The sequence below is a fragment of the Centroberyx gerrardi genome, chromosome 19 (assembly GCF_048128805.1).
Source record: "Centroberyx gerrardi isolate f3 chromosome 19, fCenGer3.hap1.cur.20231027, whole genome shotgun sequence".
NCBI lineage: Eukaryota > Metazoa > Chordata > Actinopteri > Beryciformes > Berycidae > Centroberyx > Centroberyx gerrardi.
This window is the reverse complement of record NC_136015.1, coordinates 22,701,250-22,716,362: the sequence shown is the minus strand read 5'-3', so window position 1 is coordinate 22,716,362 and position 15,113 is coordinate 22,701,250. Positions and strand designations below refer to the sequence as shown.

Here is a 15,113-nt window from a genome sequence, read left to right as displayed (position 1 = left end):
CTTCTGGTCAGTCATTCGTTATTTCAGAAACTTGGCTGGGTGGTTTTAGTTGATGGGAGGGGCGGGAAATTGATGATGGTTTTATTGGTTGTAATTTTTATGTAAGCCAAGTCACGACTAAAGAAGTCTCCACCACTACAGATTTTCTGTTTCCGTTAAGTAAAAGTAATAATATTTTTATATGAAAACAGCCTAAAGTAACATAAAATCTGTGTCATTTCTTGGCATTAATTGTCAAATACGTGTATGGTATGATAGATTGAGCTAAAAACAAATTCAGTGTGACTTTGTGTGTGATACCACATCTTTGCCTAATCCTCTACTGTGAGCATATTTATGACTGAGAGACAAAAAAATCTGTAAAATCTGTCGTTGTGTGTGAAGTAATGAGTTGTCTTCTCTCCCTAGCCTATAGTTTCACTTTCAAATAACAACCTCAGCGCTTCAATTCAGCCTAGTAACCAATGATGTAACAGTCTTTTCTGAATTTCTATTGGCTGGAATTGGACACTTGACTGTGAGGCTGACTGTATAACGGTCTGCAGACCGGAAGCAAAGTTTCAACCAGAGGACGATTTATTCATTATTTTAAAATGTAAGCTACTTCTTTATCAAAACAAGATGAAGAAGTTTATTTTGTTGCTGCTCTTCTGTCATGTTGCATCTCCAGGTAAGATCACATTTCAAATCTTTCCTTTAAATATGTGGTTGTTGTAACTGCAATTTGATTTAGTTAGTGCATTATATTCACATGGCTTTGTTGAGTTTAGTGTTGGTTAAACCGAGAATAAGTTGTTTTAATCTTCCTAACATTGCTAAATTAAATGGAGAATGGATGTAAATATATGTATTATCTACTATAGCCTGTTGATTCATTAATAGATTATCACACTCTTGAATCACATCATTCATATTTCATCTGACAATGTGTCCACTTACCACCAGTATATGTAGACTATTTTGTGATTATAGATATTATATATATACATATTATATTATATTATATTATATTATATTATTATGTCAGCTTTGTCAACTTTCCTTCTATACTGATACTTACATATATTTGACAGTGTTTTGGAGTGAAATAACCTTAAATTTCTGGCAAATTATAAATCCCTTTTGAATCTGTGTTAATGAATACCATGCCTTTACAAAATTACTGAAAACTGTACATTATTCAAGACACTGTTGTGTTATTCATTTATTTATTTGTCCCATAGTCATCAAACAGAAATGTAAATTATCTGCTGTGCTCAGGGAATTTTCACCCGATCATACATTGTTATTATAAAGATTTATTTTAAAAATGTAAATAAATAAATGAGTTCCTTATGTTAACTGTTTGTCCCACAGTGACTCACTCCCTGAAGTATTTCTTCACTGCATCCTCTGGAGTCCCAAACTTCCAAGAGTTTGTGGCTGTTGCGTTGGTTGATGAAGTTGAGATCGGTTACTATGACAGCAACACCAAGAGAGCAGAACCCAAACAGGACTGGATGAACAAAGTTATAGTAGATGATCCAGAGCACTTGGAGAGGCAAACTGAGAGATGTATGTGTTCCCAGCAGGGCTTCAAAGCCGAACTTGAGGCTCTGAAGCAACGCTTTAACAAAACTGGAGGTTTGTTTATGTTTCACTTTATTCTGCTGAAATGTATTTCATCCTGGTTTGTTGTAAAGTAACAGAGAGATGTAGCTTCCATCACACACACAGATACGATGACCGGATGCCAGTCTGCTGTACTGATACAGTGTTTCTGTCCATCCCATAATAACCAACAGAGATTATTAACAGTTTATCTCCACTAGATTGGATTAGAATAACTCTACTGAACTGCCCACAGTGAGTCGCTCCATAATAACTCTACTGTAGAAACCTGTTTATCACAACAGTTTCACAACACACAGCTGATAGAATAACATTACTGCCTGGTTTCTCAAACTACGGAGCAGGACTGTAAACTGGACACAGGCTGATTCTGCTGGGTCCCATATGACAGTTAGCAGTATGTTTTAATAAACCTGCTGACAGGACAATATGTTACATTTCTCATCCACGTCACAGGTTGAAAAAGTTTAACACCCAACTCTACTGTGTCCATCCCATAATAAATCTCCAGCAGTAGAAACACATTAGATGATAATAACTCTACTGACCACAGTGTGTTGGTCCGTCCCAGTAGGCGGCACCAAGCCAACATCTGCAGGTGGAAATAGTTGTTGGTTGTATGGAATGATTGATGGATGGATGGACCAATCAGGACAGACAGACTGCCTCCCAGTCTCCATAATGGTCCTGCTGGTCTCTGCCTTATTCTGACCAGTTGTAGTAACACACTACTGAACAGACTCACTGTCCTGGCTGACCAGGTCTAGCCTAGTGACTAATCCTAGGCTGAAACACTCCTTCAGTGGAAGCTTCTAGACCAGCCTCAGGACAGTCTAGTGAGCTTCTGTAGTTTCTCCTAGGAAGAGGATATTGTGGGACTGATCCACTGGCTGCAGGGTTTCAGTGGATGTGATGTTCACTCCAGGATCAGGTTCAGTCTGTGTCTGCTAGTCAGGACTCCACCTCAGTGTGTGTGTGTGTGTGTGTGTGTGTTCCTGCAGCTCACATGAAGCCACTACATTCAACAGTGTAGATAAACTGTCTGTTGGTCTCTGTGGTAAAGAGAGGATACTGACTGTGTTAGGATCTCACTCTGTTTTACAGCAGTCTCTGCCTCTCTGTCTCTCTCTGAGCCGTCCACACTGTCCACATTATGTTTGGCTGTGAGCGGTTTCCATCCAGCCAGTAACAGCAGTAGGTGTAGATCCTCTGTTTTGGTGTCTGTGGATCAGTGTGTCTCTGTGGTAAAGATGTGATATCAACCACTGATAGTTGACTGTGCTAGGATCTCACTCTGGTTTACTTCAGTCTCTGTCTCTCTCTCAGGTGTCCACACCTACCAGATGATGATTGGCTGTGAATGGGATGATGAGACTGGAGGTTATGTTAATGGACATCATCAGTATGGTTATAATGGAGAAGACTGGCTGGTATTGGACCTGAAGACACAGACATGGATCGCTTCAACACCACAGGCTGTCATCACCAAACAGAACTGGGATAATGACAAAGCTGACTTAGCATTCTTACAGAACTACTTCACCACAGAGTGCATTGATTTGCTGAAGAAGTATGTGGACTATGGGAAGAGCACTCTGCAGAGAACAGGTAGAGTCACATGACCTGATGTAGTTTCATGGACACAACAATGTTCATCTGTCTCTTCTGTTTCTAATGTACAGTAACATTACAGTGAATATGAACCAACATGTATAGACCCACTGTACATATAATTATAATGTTTTTTGAGTTTACTCATATCTGTTTCTGTCTTTCTATCTCTCTCTCCCTCCCCCCTCTCTCTTTCCTCTCTCTCTCTCTCTCTCTCCCCCCTCACTCCCACCTGTTTCTGTCTTTGTCTATTTCTCCCTCTCTCCTCCCCTCCCTCCCTGCCCCCCCCCCCCCCCCCCCCCCCCCCCCCCCTCTGCAGTTCTTCCCTCGGTGTCTCTCCTCCAGAAGACTCCCTCCTCTCCAGTCAGCTGCCACGCTACAGGTTTCTACCCTGACAGAGTCATGTTGTTCTGGAGGAGAGATGGAGAGGAGCTTCAGGACCTCATGGACCAGGGAGAGATTCTCCCCAACCATGATGGAACCTTCCAGACGAGCGTTCAGCTGAACATTTCATCAGTCAAACCTGAAGACTGGGGGAAGTACGAGTGTGTGTTTCAGCTCTCTGGTGTCAAGGAGGACATCGTCACCAATCTGGACCCAGCAGTGATCAAGACCAACAACCCGGGTAAGACTGGGATCAGAGCTGATGGAGGTGGAGAGACACATTTATTTTACTTCTTACACCTGACTTGCAATTTATGAATGAATGAATGAATTTGTTTGACAATTTCATAAAATTACAGCTCTGTAAAGAAAAAACACTCAAGCAATGAGTGCTGTTCTTGTCCAACATCAAATTATATGTAAATACAATACAATACATCGATTTAAAAAATACAACAAATACTCATTATCAAACAAAAAATAATCCTATTGGCCTCTGAGCCATTTCTTGAGCGCACATTTCAAACCTCCTAGACCTTTAAGTGTCTTAATATTACTTGGCAACCTATTCCACAAACTTACTGCTGCATATAAACAAATACTACAACAATACTACAATAAACAAATAGACATAACCTGATCCATCCAGTGTTCTGTGACAAAGTCTGAATGCTCTGTTTTGGTTCCATGTTCTCCTTCAGGGATCAATACTGCTCTTGTCATTGGAGTCGTTGCAGGACTGCTGCTCCTCCTGGCAATCTGCATCGCTGGAGTCTTCATCTGGAGAAGGAACAATAATGGTGAGGGATGAAGAGTTTTTTACTCCTCATAAAGCCATTTTTACTCCTCTAGCATAGGATTTAGCATACATGCTTGTGACAGTCTTAGTGTTATTGTTCCATAACTTTACATATACATTTTATGTGTGGTGCTTCTGCTAATTCAAAGTCCATGAAATATAAATATCATCTTAACAAATACATTTATTTGACATATCTAGTAATAGATGTATAAAAGACCAAATAATGAAAGACAAGAATTGTACTTTTGAACTGTGTAAAGTGAGTACAGAAGAGGTGGAAAAATTATTGCTGTCTATCAATAATGAGAAACCACCTGGTATTGACAACTCCGATGGAAAGCTACTGAGGATGGTAGCTGACCATATTGCCGCTCCCATTTGCCATATCTTTAATTTGAGCCTTGAGAGTAATGTTTGTCCCCAAACCTGAAAAGAAGCTAAAGTCATTCCACTACCCAAGAATGCTAGGACTGCCTTTACTGGCTCTAACAGCCGACCAATCAGTTTGTCACCTGTTCTTAGCAAACTCTTGGAAAAAATTGTATTCGACCAGATAAAATGCTATTTCTCTGTCAACAATTTGACAAGTGACTACCAGCACGCTTATAGGGAAGGTCACTCAACATGCACAGCACTTACACAAATGACAGATGATTGGCTGAAAGAAATTGATAAAAAGAATATCGTGGGAGCAGTACTGTTAGATTTCAGTGCTGCCTTCGATGTGGTTGATCACAAATTATTATTGAAAAAACTCATGTGTTATGGTTTTGCTCCATCTGCCTTATCATGGATAGAAAGCTATCTATCCAATAGAACACAAAGAGTTTTCTTTAATGGAAGCTTTTCAGATGCTAGACATGTAGAGTGTGGAATTCCACAAGGAAGTTCGCTTGGCCCTTTACTTTTTTCTGTATTTACTAATGATCTTCCACTTGCTCTTAAAAAAGCCTGTGTGTCCATGTATGCTGATGATACAACAATATACATGTATGCACCCACAGTTAATGAAATCACTGCAACCCTCAATAAAGAGTTGCAGACAGTACTAGAATGGGTTACTAGCAACAAACTAGTCTTAAACATATCAAAGACTAATAGCATTGTATTTGGTACAAATCACTCCTTGAGCTCCAGACCCCAGCTGAATCTGATGCTGAACAATGTAGCTGTTGAGCAAGTAGAGGAAACAAAGCTTCTTGGTATTATTTTAGATTGTAAACTGTCATGGACAAGGCATATAGACTCTTGTTGTAAAGATGGGGAGGAATATATCTGTTATAAAGAGGTGCTCTGCTTTTCTAACATCACACTTGACCAAACAAGTGACCTGCAGACTCTAGTTTTATCACATCTAGACTATTGCCCAATGATATGGTCAAGTGCTGCAAAGAAGGATCTAGGAAAACTGCAGCTGGCTCAGAACAAAGCAGCTCGTCTTGCCCTTCGATGCACACTAAGGTCTAATGTAAACAACATGCATATCAATCTCTCCTGGTTGAAAGTTGAGGAGAGGCTGACAGCATCACTCCTTGTTTTTGTTAGAAACATTAATGTATTGAAAATTCCTAATTGTTTGTATAGTCAACTCACATTTAGCTCTAACATACATACCTACCCCACCAGACATGCCACTAGAGGTCTCTACACAGTTCCTAAATCTAGAACACAATCAAAGCAACGCACAGTATTGTATCGAGCCATGGTTGCATGGAACTCACTTCCAGCTCAAATTGCTAAAGCACACAATAAAGCAAGCTTTAAAAAACAGGTGAAGCAACACCTAATAGCCCTACGCTCGTAACCACATTTTGTACATTTTTTTTTTGGATAGGAATATCATATCAATATGTATATAAATATGTTGTAAGATTTCACTTTGTATGTATATTCAGTGCTTAGGAATTTAGTGCATATCTATATATATATATGTAAGTGTATATGAAGAAGAATATGTATAGTAATATGTTTGTGAGAAAGGATATTGTTAGTTATATTTTCTGATTTTAATATCATTTGGTTGTTTTGTCTGTAAGTATCTTATCTGTTGTCATGCTTTTATGTTTTGTGTGGACCCCAGGAAGAGTAGCTGATGTTCTGCATTAACTAATGGGGATCCTAATAAAATCCTAAATCCTAAATAGTGATGCACATACATGTAACATAATTTTGTGTTTCCTTTCATAAATCTTAATTTGTAATCTGTCATTGAGTAATAATATAATCTCTTGTTTGTATTTCAGGATTCAAACCTGCTAACAGTAAGTTTTCCTTTGATTGCTTTTTGGCATCTACTGTACTGGATCTGTTGCTTGCATTGTTTGTACTTAAAAAGGACATGGCAGAAGGCCAGGCATTAGTAATCAATAACTAATCTCTCATGTTCAGCTCTGTTTCTTACATTATTACTGTTCATTTCAAATTAAATTATTTTCTTTGTAGCTTCAGAGACTTCGTCTACCGAAGTTGTACCTCCTAACTGATCACAGTGAGTACTTCATCATGTAAACTATTCTGTGCAGATGTGCATAACTGCTGTACTGGCATAATACTCACAGATTTATAAACAGGTTCTCTATCTTTACTAAATCATCGATTCCCTTGAGACAAAAACACTATTTAGAGTTGTAATTCACATCCACCTGCTGGTGAGGATTCAAAAAGCCATTCTGATAAAGCATTTTCTCACTCAGTGTTTCAGTATAATTACAGAAAACAGTTGGCGTTGAGTTTTTATCCTTATTCTGATGTACAAAAAAGCACATTGCTTCATTCTATATCTAAATGTTATCTTTTGATCCAGAAATTAATATCCCATACAATATGAAAGCAAATAGACTGCATAGTGTGAACAATAATAAGTTCAATATTTCACCTTGTCTGTCTGTTAATCTGTCTTGACAGGCAATGAGTGGAGATAAGAAGAGGATGGTGAACTCCAATAAGTTACAGAGGCATCAAGATAAATTGCAGCAGTTGTTTCTAATTTGCAACAAAAGTGCACATTAACAAAACTTGTTGAGATTTTAAGTCATAGGATCTGTCAGAAAGTTGTTGGACAAATCAAATTGTTAAAATTTGCGTTGATTTACTTGCCAAAGATGAATATTTCTGGTTGTTTCTTGGATTGTTTTTCTGCATTTGTGCTTCACCCCTGCCTCCATACTGTATTGTTGCTACTATTAAATGCAGGTTGTTTTTTCCTAACTGAGTGACAGTCAGAACTGGCAGCAGCATCACTGTACAGGTAAATCCTCCTCTGTAGGAGTAACAACATCAGCAGAGTACTGATGCTGCTGTACAGCTGTTTCTGCAGAGCTTTTGTGGAGAGGGATTACTACAGCAGCTACCAGAGACCAAACACATGATGAGAGAACAAACAGAGAGGACACTTCCTTTACCATGCTGACAGACACAGCATTTTGCTTTTCAATTCATGAACAATATCTTATGTGTTTGACTTTATAATTAGCTATGAATTGATCAATGATGTTCTTTTTCACTGGTGAGTTTATAAATCTCACATAATGAGTTTGTTTTGGTTCAGTTCAGTTCTCCTGGATGCTGCTGTGGCTCAATGCTCTGCTCTGTCATTGTAAAGCCATTCAAATCTCTATAATGGTGTGGAAATGATCTCCAATCTGTACAGCTTTTTGAATGGGTATTAGAGCAAGAAGTTTACATTTAGAAATATATTTTTTTTTTCAAGTTTTCTGTTTGATGCACTGTATAAGAGGTTAGTGAGATTTGTTTATGTTTTAGATGTTTTAATGAATAAAGCAAGAATCAGAATTTAGGTAACACTTTAGGGAACACATATTAACTATTAACTATGGATTTTCCCTTAATAGTATCGTAATTTCCCCCAATATGTGATACTAGCACCTTATAAGCATATATGTGCAACACCTTCCTTACTAACTGCTATAAGCACTAATTAGGAGGCTGTTGAGGGAAAACCTATAGTTAATGGGGTATACAATAGTGCAGAATAAGGAGCTAATAAGTGGTTTGTAATGACTAATAATGAACCAATACAATACTAATATGCATGCTAATAAGCAACTTATTAATAGTTAATATGTGTTGCCTAATCTAAAGTGTTACCAGAATTTTTAGTATCCGATGCTGTAAACTTTATTTGGTAGAACAATGATTCTTTCTTTTAAAGAGCATTTTTCTGCAGCTGGTTTTAGGTTTGTTTGTCTTTTTGTGTTTTTTTAATTTATTTTCCTTGTTCCTGTGGGATCTGTTCTGCTGTACTTCACTACAATTTGAATTGGTGTGTGTGTGTATGTGTGTGTGTGTGTGTGTGTGTGTGTGTGTGTGTGTGTAAATTGTAAAGCCGTTCAAATCTCTATAATGGTGTGGAAATGATCTCCAATCTGTACAGCTTTTTGAATGGGTATTAGAGCAAGACGTTTACATTTAGAATAGTTGTTTTTTAAGTTTTGTATTTGGTGAACTGCATTTTGTTCTTCATTAGGAAATTACAGCTGTCAGATATTGTGTGTAGATGTTTTAATGAATAATGTTGAATTTGATTTTAAATCCAGAGTTGTAAACTGTTCATGTGCGAGAACAATGTTACACACTTTCTGTTAGAGAACATTTTTCTGGAGCTGCTTTTAGCTTTTCTTTCATTGATTCTTTTTGTGGCTTTTATTTATTTTCATTATTCCTTTGGGATCTGCTCTGTTCTGCTTCATTCCAATTTGAATCGTTATGAGTGTGTGTGTGTGTGTGTGTGTGTGTGTGTGTGTGTAGGGGAGACTTTGGAGGAGGTTAAGGAATATGGCATCCCTTTTGTTTAATGAATGAATAAAATGTTTCTGAAAACCTGTTGATTCTCTGTTTATTTATTTGTTGTTTATTTGGGGATCATAGTTACTTGCTCTGCTGTCACTAATTGTCTCTGTTTGTGCAGAACAATTAGACAAATATATGTTGAACTGCAATTAAGATTCCCAAATCAGTGTCAGTGACAGAGAATGTGTGTGGCCTTGTTCAGAATACGAACAAAATGGTAGAAAATTATAATATAATATATATATATAATTATACCATTGACGTCTGGTTCCTCTTGCCTTTGTAACGCCCTGTCTGAGGAGTTGAGACTTGCAAAATCAGTGTATGGATTTAGCATTTTTACAGACTCGCTTTGATATAATTTCCTACTCCATTATAATTGTCTTTGCCTGTTTAACTCTCACCTTACCCTGGTTTTAATCCCTACTTGGGATTTTTATTGCTCATCACATTGGCTTTGATTTGTTATTTTTTTTATTTTTTGGAAAGCACTTTGTAAGACTTTTGAAAAGCACCATATAAGTGAAGTCTGTTGCAGCATAATGCACCTCATTTGCATCCACATTAAGAGTGATTGATGTCTCTGCCGTCTCATGACAACAGAAGATGACATAAAATGGCAGCATGCACATGATCTCAGGAAAAACGGATGTGAAAGACTACGCATGCATGTGTGTGTGTTTGTATGTGTGCATGTGTGTTAACGATGTATATGTTACATCACCTTGGTTTGTCATGTTAATATTTTATTACCTATGTATGATGTTATAAACGTTTTCATATAAGAAGCTTCATGACTTGAGTTATTTTTCGGTTGAACAGTAAGACATTGTACCACTGTAATGCATCCCTTGTGCACACTGGCTGGAGATTTTAACCACTGGAGGGAGCGCTTCACCAGATTTAGGAATATCAATGAAACCCCATTAGCACTTATATGTTGATGTTTTGACCAGGACTGTTGCTTTTCATCCCAGGATATTTACAAATAAAAAAAACCTCCCTTTACACTGTTGTACCTCTTTAAAATATGGGCAGCAGCGTGACATAGGGAGTAGGGAAATCTATAGACTATCAACCAAAACCCTTGTCAGCAAGCATTGGCACTTGCTGAAGTGTCCTTGAGCAAGACACTGAATCCCTACCAGCTCCAGGGTTTGCTGAGCCTGACCTCTGACCTCCCTGTGGAGGGGGAGGGTCTGTTAAGTCTTACATTACATTACAGTAGCTCTGAGCAGCATAGGCTAGCCTAGCATGAACCATGAAGCATAAACCAAAGTATACTTTCACTTTCGTTAACCTCGTTGGATCAGTTCAGAGTCAGGTGACGCTGGACTGAGCCTTAATTGGTTCATGTGTTCAAATGCGACTGATGCTATAGCCGCTCCTCCGCTTTCCTCTCAGTCACGCCCTGGTGCTGCACCGGGTACCATCTTTCTCGACAGCTGGCGCTAGTTGGTGATTCTGAGTTATTATGTTAATATCATTTTTTTTTCCTCTTCCAAGGCTGTAGATAGCAGTGACAATGAAGACCTTCCTGGCTCTGGTCCTCCTGGAAATACACGGCGCTGCGGCTGGTGAGTTACTTTTTAATTGTTTGATTGTAAAAACAAAAAAAAATAACAAAACAAAGCCTTATCTGTTTAGCCTTTCTGTGTGCATAAATCTAGGATTCGTTTGATAGGCTTTGATGTTTGGTTTCAGGGAAACGTTTCAGATTATAACATTTAAAAAAAAATAGTGACTAAGTGTTAAAGTCAATATGTCTATTTTCTAAAAGTTTACAAGTATATAAATCCCAAACCCATAACCCATAAATCACTATAATAGTTATGGAAACATACAGTGTGTCTGTGGTAGCGTACTCAATAGTGATTTTATACTTACCTTTGTCCTAAGTTGTGGTGTTTAGGATTGCTTTGCTTTTTGCTTTTAAGCTTTAGCCTAAAAACACAGTTCTATCTGTGTGTCCATGGTGATATAAAACAGGTTAAAACACAATCTCGTAGTTATTCAGGCTCTAACCAGGCCAAACCAAAGGAACATTGGATTGATGAGAAATGCTCCAAGTTTGCTGGACTTTGGATTTTGTTCCAACAAATGTTGTGTTGAAAAGTAACACAAATGTGCATTGTCCCAAAAACCTTGTTGTTGAAAATGACACATCCTCCTTTTTTACAGGGTGTAGCCCGTTGGGCTGCAGGAAGAGAAGTTGATCTCAATCTGAATGTTTTGCTTTGATTTGTGAAACTTTCATCTGTATCCAAAAAATCACACGTACTAGACCTTAATAAAATAACGTTGGCATGCCATGTTTGTTTTGGACTTTCTTACCTCGGGTGACTTGCAGGAAAGCAGCTGAATAAATTTATATTCCTGCATCAGCAAATTCACATTACAAATTACGAATACAAAGGAGTGCAAGGGCCCAGAAAACAATTGTGGCAAATATTACTATGTTTATCTAAAATATTTATGTATAAGAGTATTTAGTAAAAAAAACAAACAATGAAAGCACTTGGTAAACACCAGGCAGAAAGAGCCTAAGCCATACAATATCATAAACTGTAAATATCTAATAAACCTTCATTTCCTAGTCCATGATAAAGGTTGGCCTGTCTGTTGCAATGTCAGCAATAGTAAAGATTTATTCTGTATCTGAGTTATGAGTGAATGGCTAGATTTTCAGGTCTTATGTACTGCACTGTATTAGCAGTCACCTCATTTATATTTTCTTTTGCTTCACCCAGACTGTCTTAACATGGCAACATGCTTGTGTTTGGAGTTTATTACTGACCTCAGTATAACCTGTTTTTAAAAAGAGTGACACTGTTTTCTTATGCCACAGTTACACATTCCCTGCAGTACTTCTACACTGCCACATCGGGAATACCAGGATTCCCAGAGTTTGTCAGTCTGGGAATGTTGGATGACATGCAGATGGATTATTACGACAGTAACATCAGGACAGTGATCCCCAAGCAGGACTGGATGGCCGAGACTGAGGGACCTGAGTGCTGGGAGCAACAGACTCAGGCCTTAATTGGTGCTCAGCATGTCTTCAAAACCAACATTGATATTGCCAAGGAGCGTTTCAATCAGACTAGAGGTGAGTAGTTCACTGTCATTATGAAAACCATTTATATAGGGTGTGATGTAGGATATAAAAACTAACTAATGGACACACACACACACACACACACACACATACACACAGACATATACGCACGCACACACACCTTCATAGAGACCTTCAAGTGTCTCTCCTGCTGTCTCTCGGTGCATTTCATTAGTCGTTTCAACCGGCCCTCGTTGACTTCCCCTCGGCACTTCCCCTCGGGGAATCCCCGCCGCCATCTTAAGTGTCATTCCATTACTCTGATAACTCAAGTGAACTTTCTGAGATCGACCCTTCAAGGGCCGAAGGAGCAAGTCAACAATGATGTAGACTTCACAAGCGCATCTTTCCCAGGATGCATTGTGATCGCCCGTCAATTCCAGTGCACGAACAGGTGATATATATATATATGTAAGTAAACAAACAATATTTAGAGGATTTAGACATCGTAGGAGCCAAATAAAGAAGTATTCTGTTGGACTGTGTGGTTGGTATGTGCCCCATGTGGCCAACCTCGGCATTGAATTGTTGATAAATTAGCATCCGTTGATGGCGTCATGGTCATTAGTACCGGCTGTGCACAGTGCATGCTGCTTCAGGACGCCAAGAGCCGAAATTGTTTTTCAACTGGTTTTAAGCTAAGTTACTTGTTCAAAGTGAAAGTTTAAGTTTGTTTGTTTTTTTTGTACTTTGGTTTGCCGCGGCATATCCTGTTTTGGTCACTATAGCGTAGTTTGACGCACACACACACACACACTCACACACACGTTGCCTTTCTATCTATTCATCAACTGGACTACCGCTGGACGCCAAACCGTGAGTAACCTGCGGAACGAACGTAACTTCGTAACCTTGTTGTGTACGTTTCTTGGCGATAGAAATATGGCCTAATGGACCTTTAGAAGGAAGCCATAACAGACATATTTATCATTTATCATCTGCAATATTTTATTACTCATTGTTCTGTGTAATTTGTATTATTTATTATTATTATTAATTATTAGGCCTGCTTAAGGGCAAGTGCATTCCATTTCAAATATTCTGCTCCCCCTCGGACCCCGCCCCCCTGCTCTGCAAGTGGCCACTCGTGTGACGCCCGGTGCTACGTATTACCGAGGGGAAGAGAAGGACGGTCTGTTAAATGACCAATGACACGCAGCTTCTGACTGACCCAAGGCTCCTCACCCACTTCCTGTTTATATCTGTGACATCATCCATCAACAGTGTTTTATTCACACAGATTCAACTGTTTGATACTGAGGGTTTTATTCATTCACCAGCAGTAGAAACACACATTAGATGATAATAACTCTACTGACCACAGTGTGTTAGTCTGTCCCAGTAGGTGGCACCAAGCCAACATCTGCAGGTGGTAATAGTTGTTGGTTGTATGGTGTAAGGGAAAAATAAACTTCACCCTTTGTGGGTCAAAATGAATAAGCAAAGGTTCAAGAGTCTTCTGTGGATTCTTTATTCAGACATGCATGGTTCAGTTCAGTGTTCCAGACAAGCAACAAAGAAGTGACAAAGAAAGGAGTGGAGATGATTCACTTATATAGATTAGAGTAAACAAAATCATAAATCTCGGCACAGAGCCAAACCCACAGTTCAGATTTCTTGGCACAAAGACAAGCCACAGCTCAGTTCATTAACTATGTGTCCACCTATAGGATCACACAAAACCACACATCATTACATCATTATGGTATGTAGAGAAGAAAAGACACTCTACTCTGAGAACAAAGAACAAAAGAACAGAGTGTGTTATTCATATAAAACAACACAATATTCATTTTATTTCTTACAATGGAATGATTGATGGATGGATGGACCAATCAGGACCGACAGACTGCCTCCCAGTCTCCATAATGGTCCTGCTGGTCTCTGCCTTATTCTGACCAGTTGTAGTAACACTCAGTAGTAGCACTCAAGCTGTCCACACTGTCCACATTATGTTTGGCTGTGAGCGGCTTCCATCCAGCCAGTAACAGCAGTAGGTGTAGATCCTCTGTTTTGGTGTCTGTGGATCAGTGTGTCTCTGTGGTAAAGATGTGATATCAACCACTGATAGTCAGTGTTGGGGGTAACGCGCTACAAAAGTAACGCGTTACAGGTAATATATTACTTTTAGCAGTAACGAAGTATTATAACGCGTTACCAATAGGATTTCGGTAATATTATTACAGTTACTATGTCAGGTAACACGTTACCACCCAAAACACACCGCGCGCCGGACCGCCACCAGAAAAAAATATCCCCCGAAGAAGACTGTTGCCATGGCTGCAGGCTCTACATTTTCGAAATGGGTATACTCCCATTACTTTGAGTTTATCAAAGAAAAGGACAACAACATAATAGTCAAGTGCAATCTATGTGTAGGGAAGCCGAGGGAACTGTCTACAGCGAAAAATAGCACAAGTAACCTGAAGAAACACCTGGAGAGGGTTCATGCTAACACGAAGCTAACTGAGAGAGACGACGTTGCTAGCAGCAAGCAGAAGAGAAAGGCAGAGGACGAGAGCGCGAGCAAGCGGAAGCAACAGAAATTGGATTTCTCTGACATGCTTGAACCCCGAGAAGTGAGGAGGCTCGTGGCAGACTATGTTGTCGAAGATATGCAGCCTCTGTCAACAGTAGAATCACCAGCTTTTAGAAAGCTTATCAGCAAAATTCCTGTCAAAACCAATAAGGTAAGCTAACGTTGCCAATGTAGAGACCAGGTTATGCCGAGGTACGCTAGCGATAGCGTTATTATTATAAACCGTAGCCTAAACAGCG

At 39.0% G+C, this 15,113-nt stretch overlaps 2 protein-coding genes across 2 annotated transcripts in view; both read left to right on the top strand.

The window, feature by feature from the left end:
- Positions 1-4: 4 nt before the first annotated feature.
- Positions 5-9,251, top strand: LOC139923709 (major histocompatibility complex class I-related protein 1-like). Its single transcript, XM_078290446.1, has 8 exons — positions 5-670; positions 1,357-1,623; positions 2,938-3,219; positions 3,542-3,847; positions 4,308-4,406; positions 6,652-6,669; positions 6,851-6,896; positions 7,313-9,251. The coding sequence occupies exons 1-7, from the start codon at positions 622-624 to the stop codon at positions 6,889-6,891; spliced, it is 1,062 nt and encodes a 353-aa protein (XP_078146572.1). The 5' UTR covers positions 5-621; the 3' UTR covers positions 6,892-6,896; positions 7,313-9,251.
- Positions 9,252-10,727: 1,476 nt separating this feature from the next.
- LOC139908637 (uncharacterized) overlaps positions 10,728-15,113 on the top strand; it is a 37,757-nt gene continuing 33,371 nt past the window's right edge. Inside the window, exons 1-2 of the mRNA XM_078290513.1 lie at positions 10,728-10,794; positions 12,066-12,326. Of these exons, the coding sequence (XP_078146639.1) occupies positions 10,743-10,794; positions 12,066-12,326 (313 nt within the window). The 5' untranslated portion in view covers positions 10,728-10,742. The remainder of the gene's footprint in view (positions 10,795-12,065; positions 12,327-15,113) is intronic.

Excerpts from the sequence above, each read along its gene's own strand:
- LOC139923709 (XM_078290446.1), top strand. The coding sequence starts at position 622 with ATGAAGAAGTTTATTTTGTTGCTGCTCTTCTGTCATGTTGCATCTCCA. Across the intron at positions 671-1,356 it reads CTGTCATGTTGCATCTCCAG|TGACTCACTCCCTGAAGTAT; the intron begins GTAAGATCACAT and ends TTTGTCCCACAG. Across the intron at positions 3,220-3,541 it reads GAGCACTCTGCAGAGAACAG|TTCTTCCCTCGGTGTCTCTC; the intron begins GTAGAGTCACAT and ends CCCCCTCTGCAG.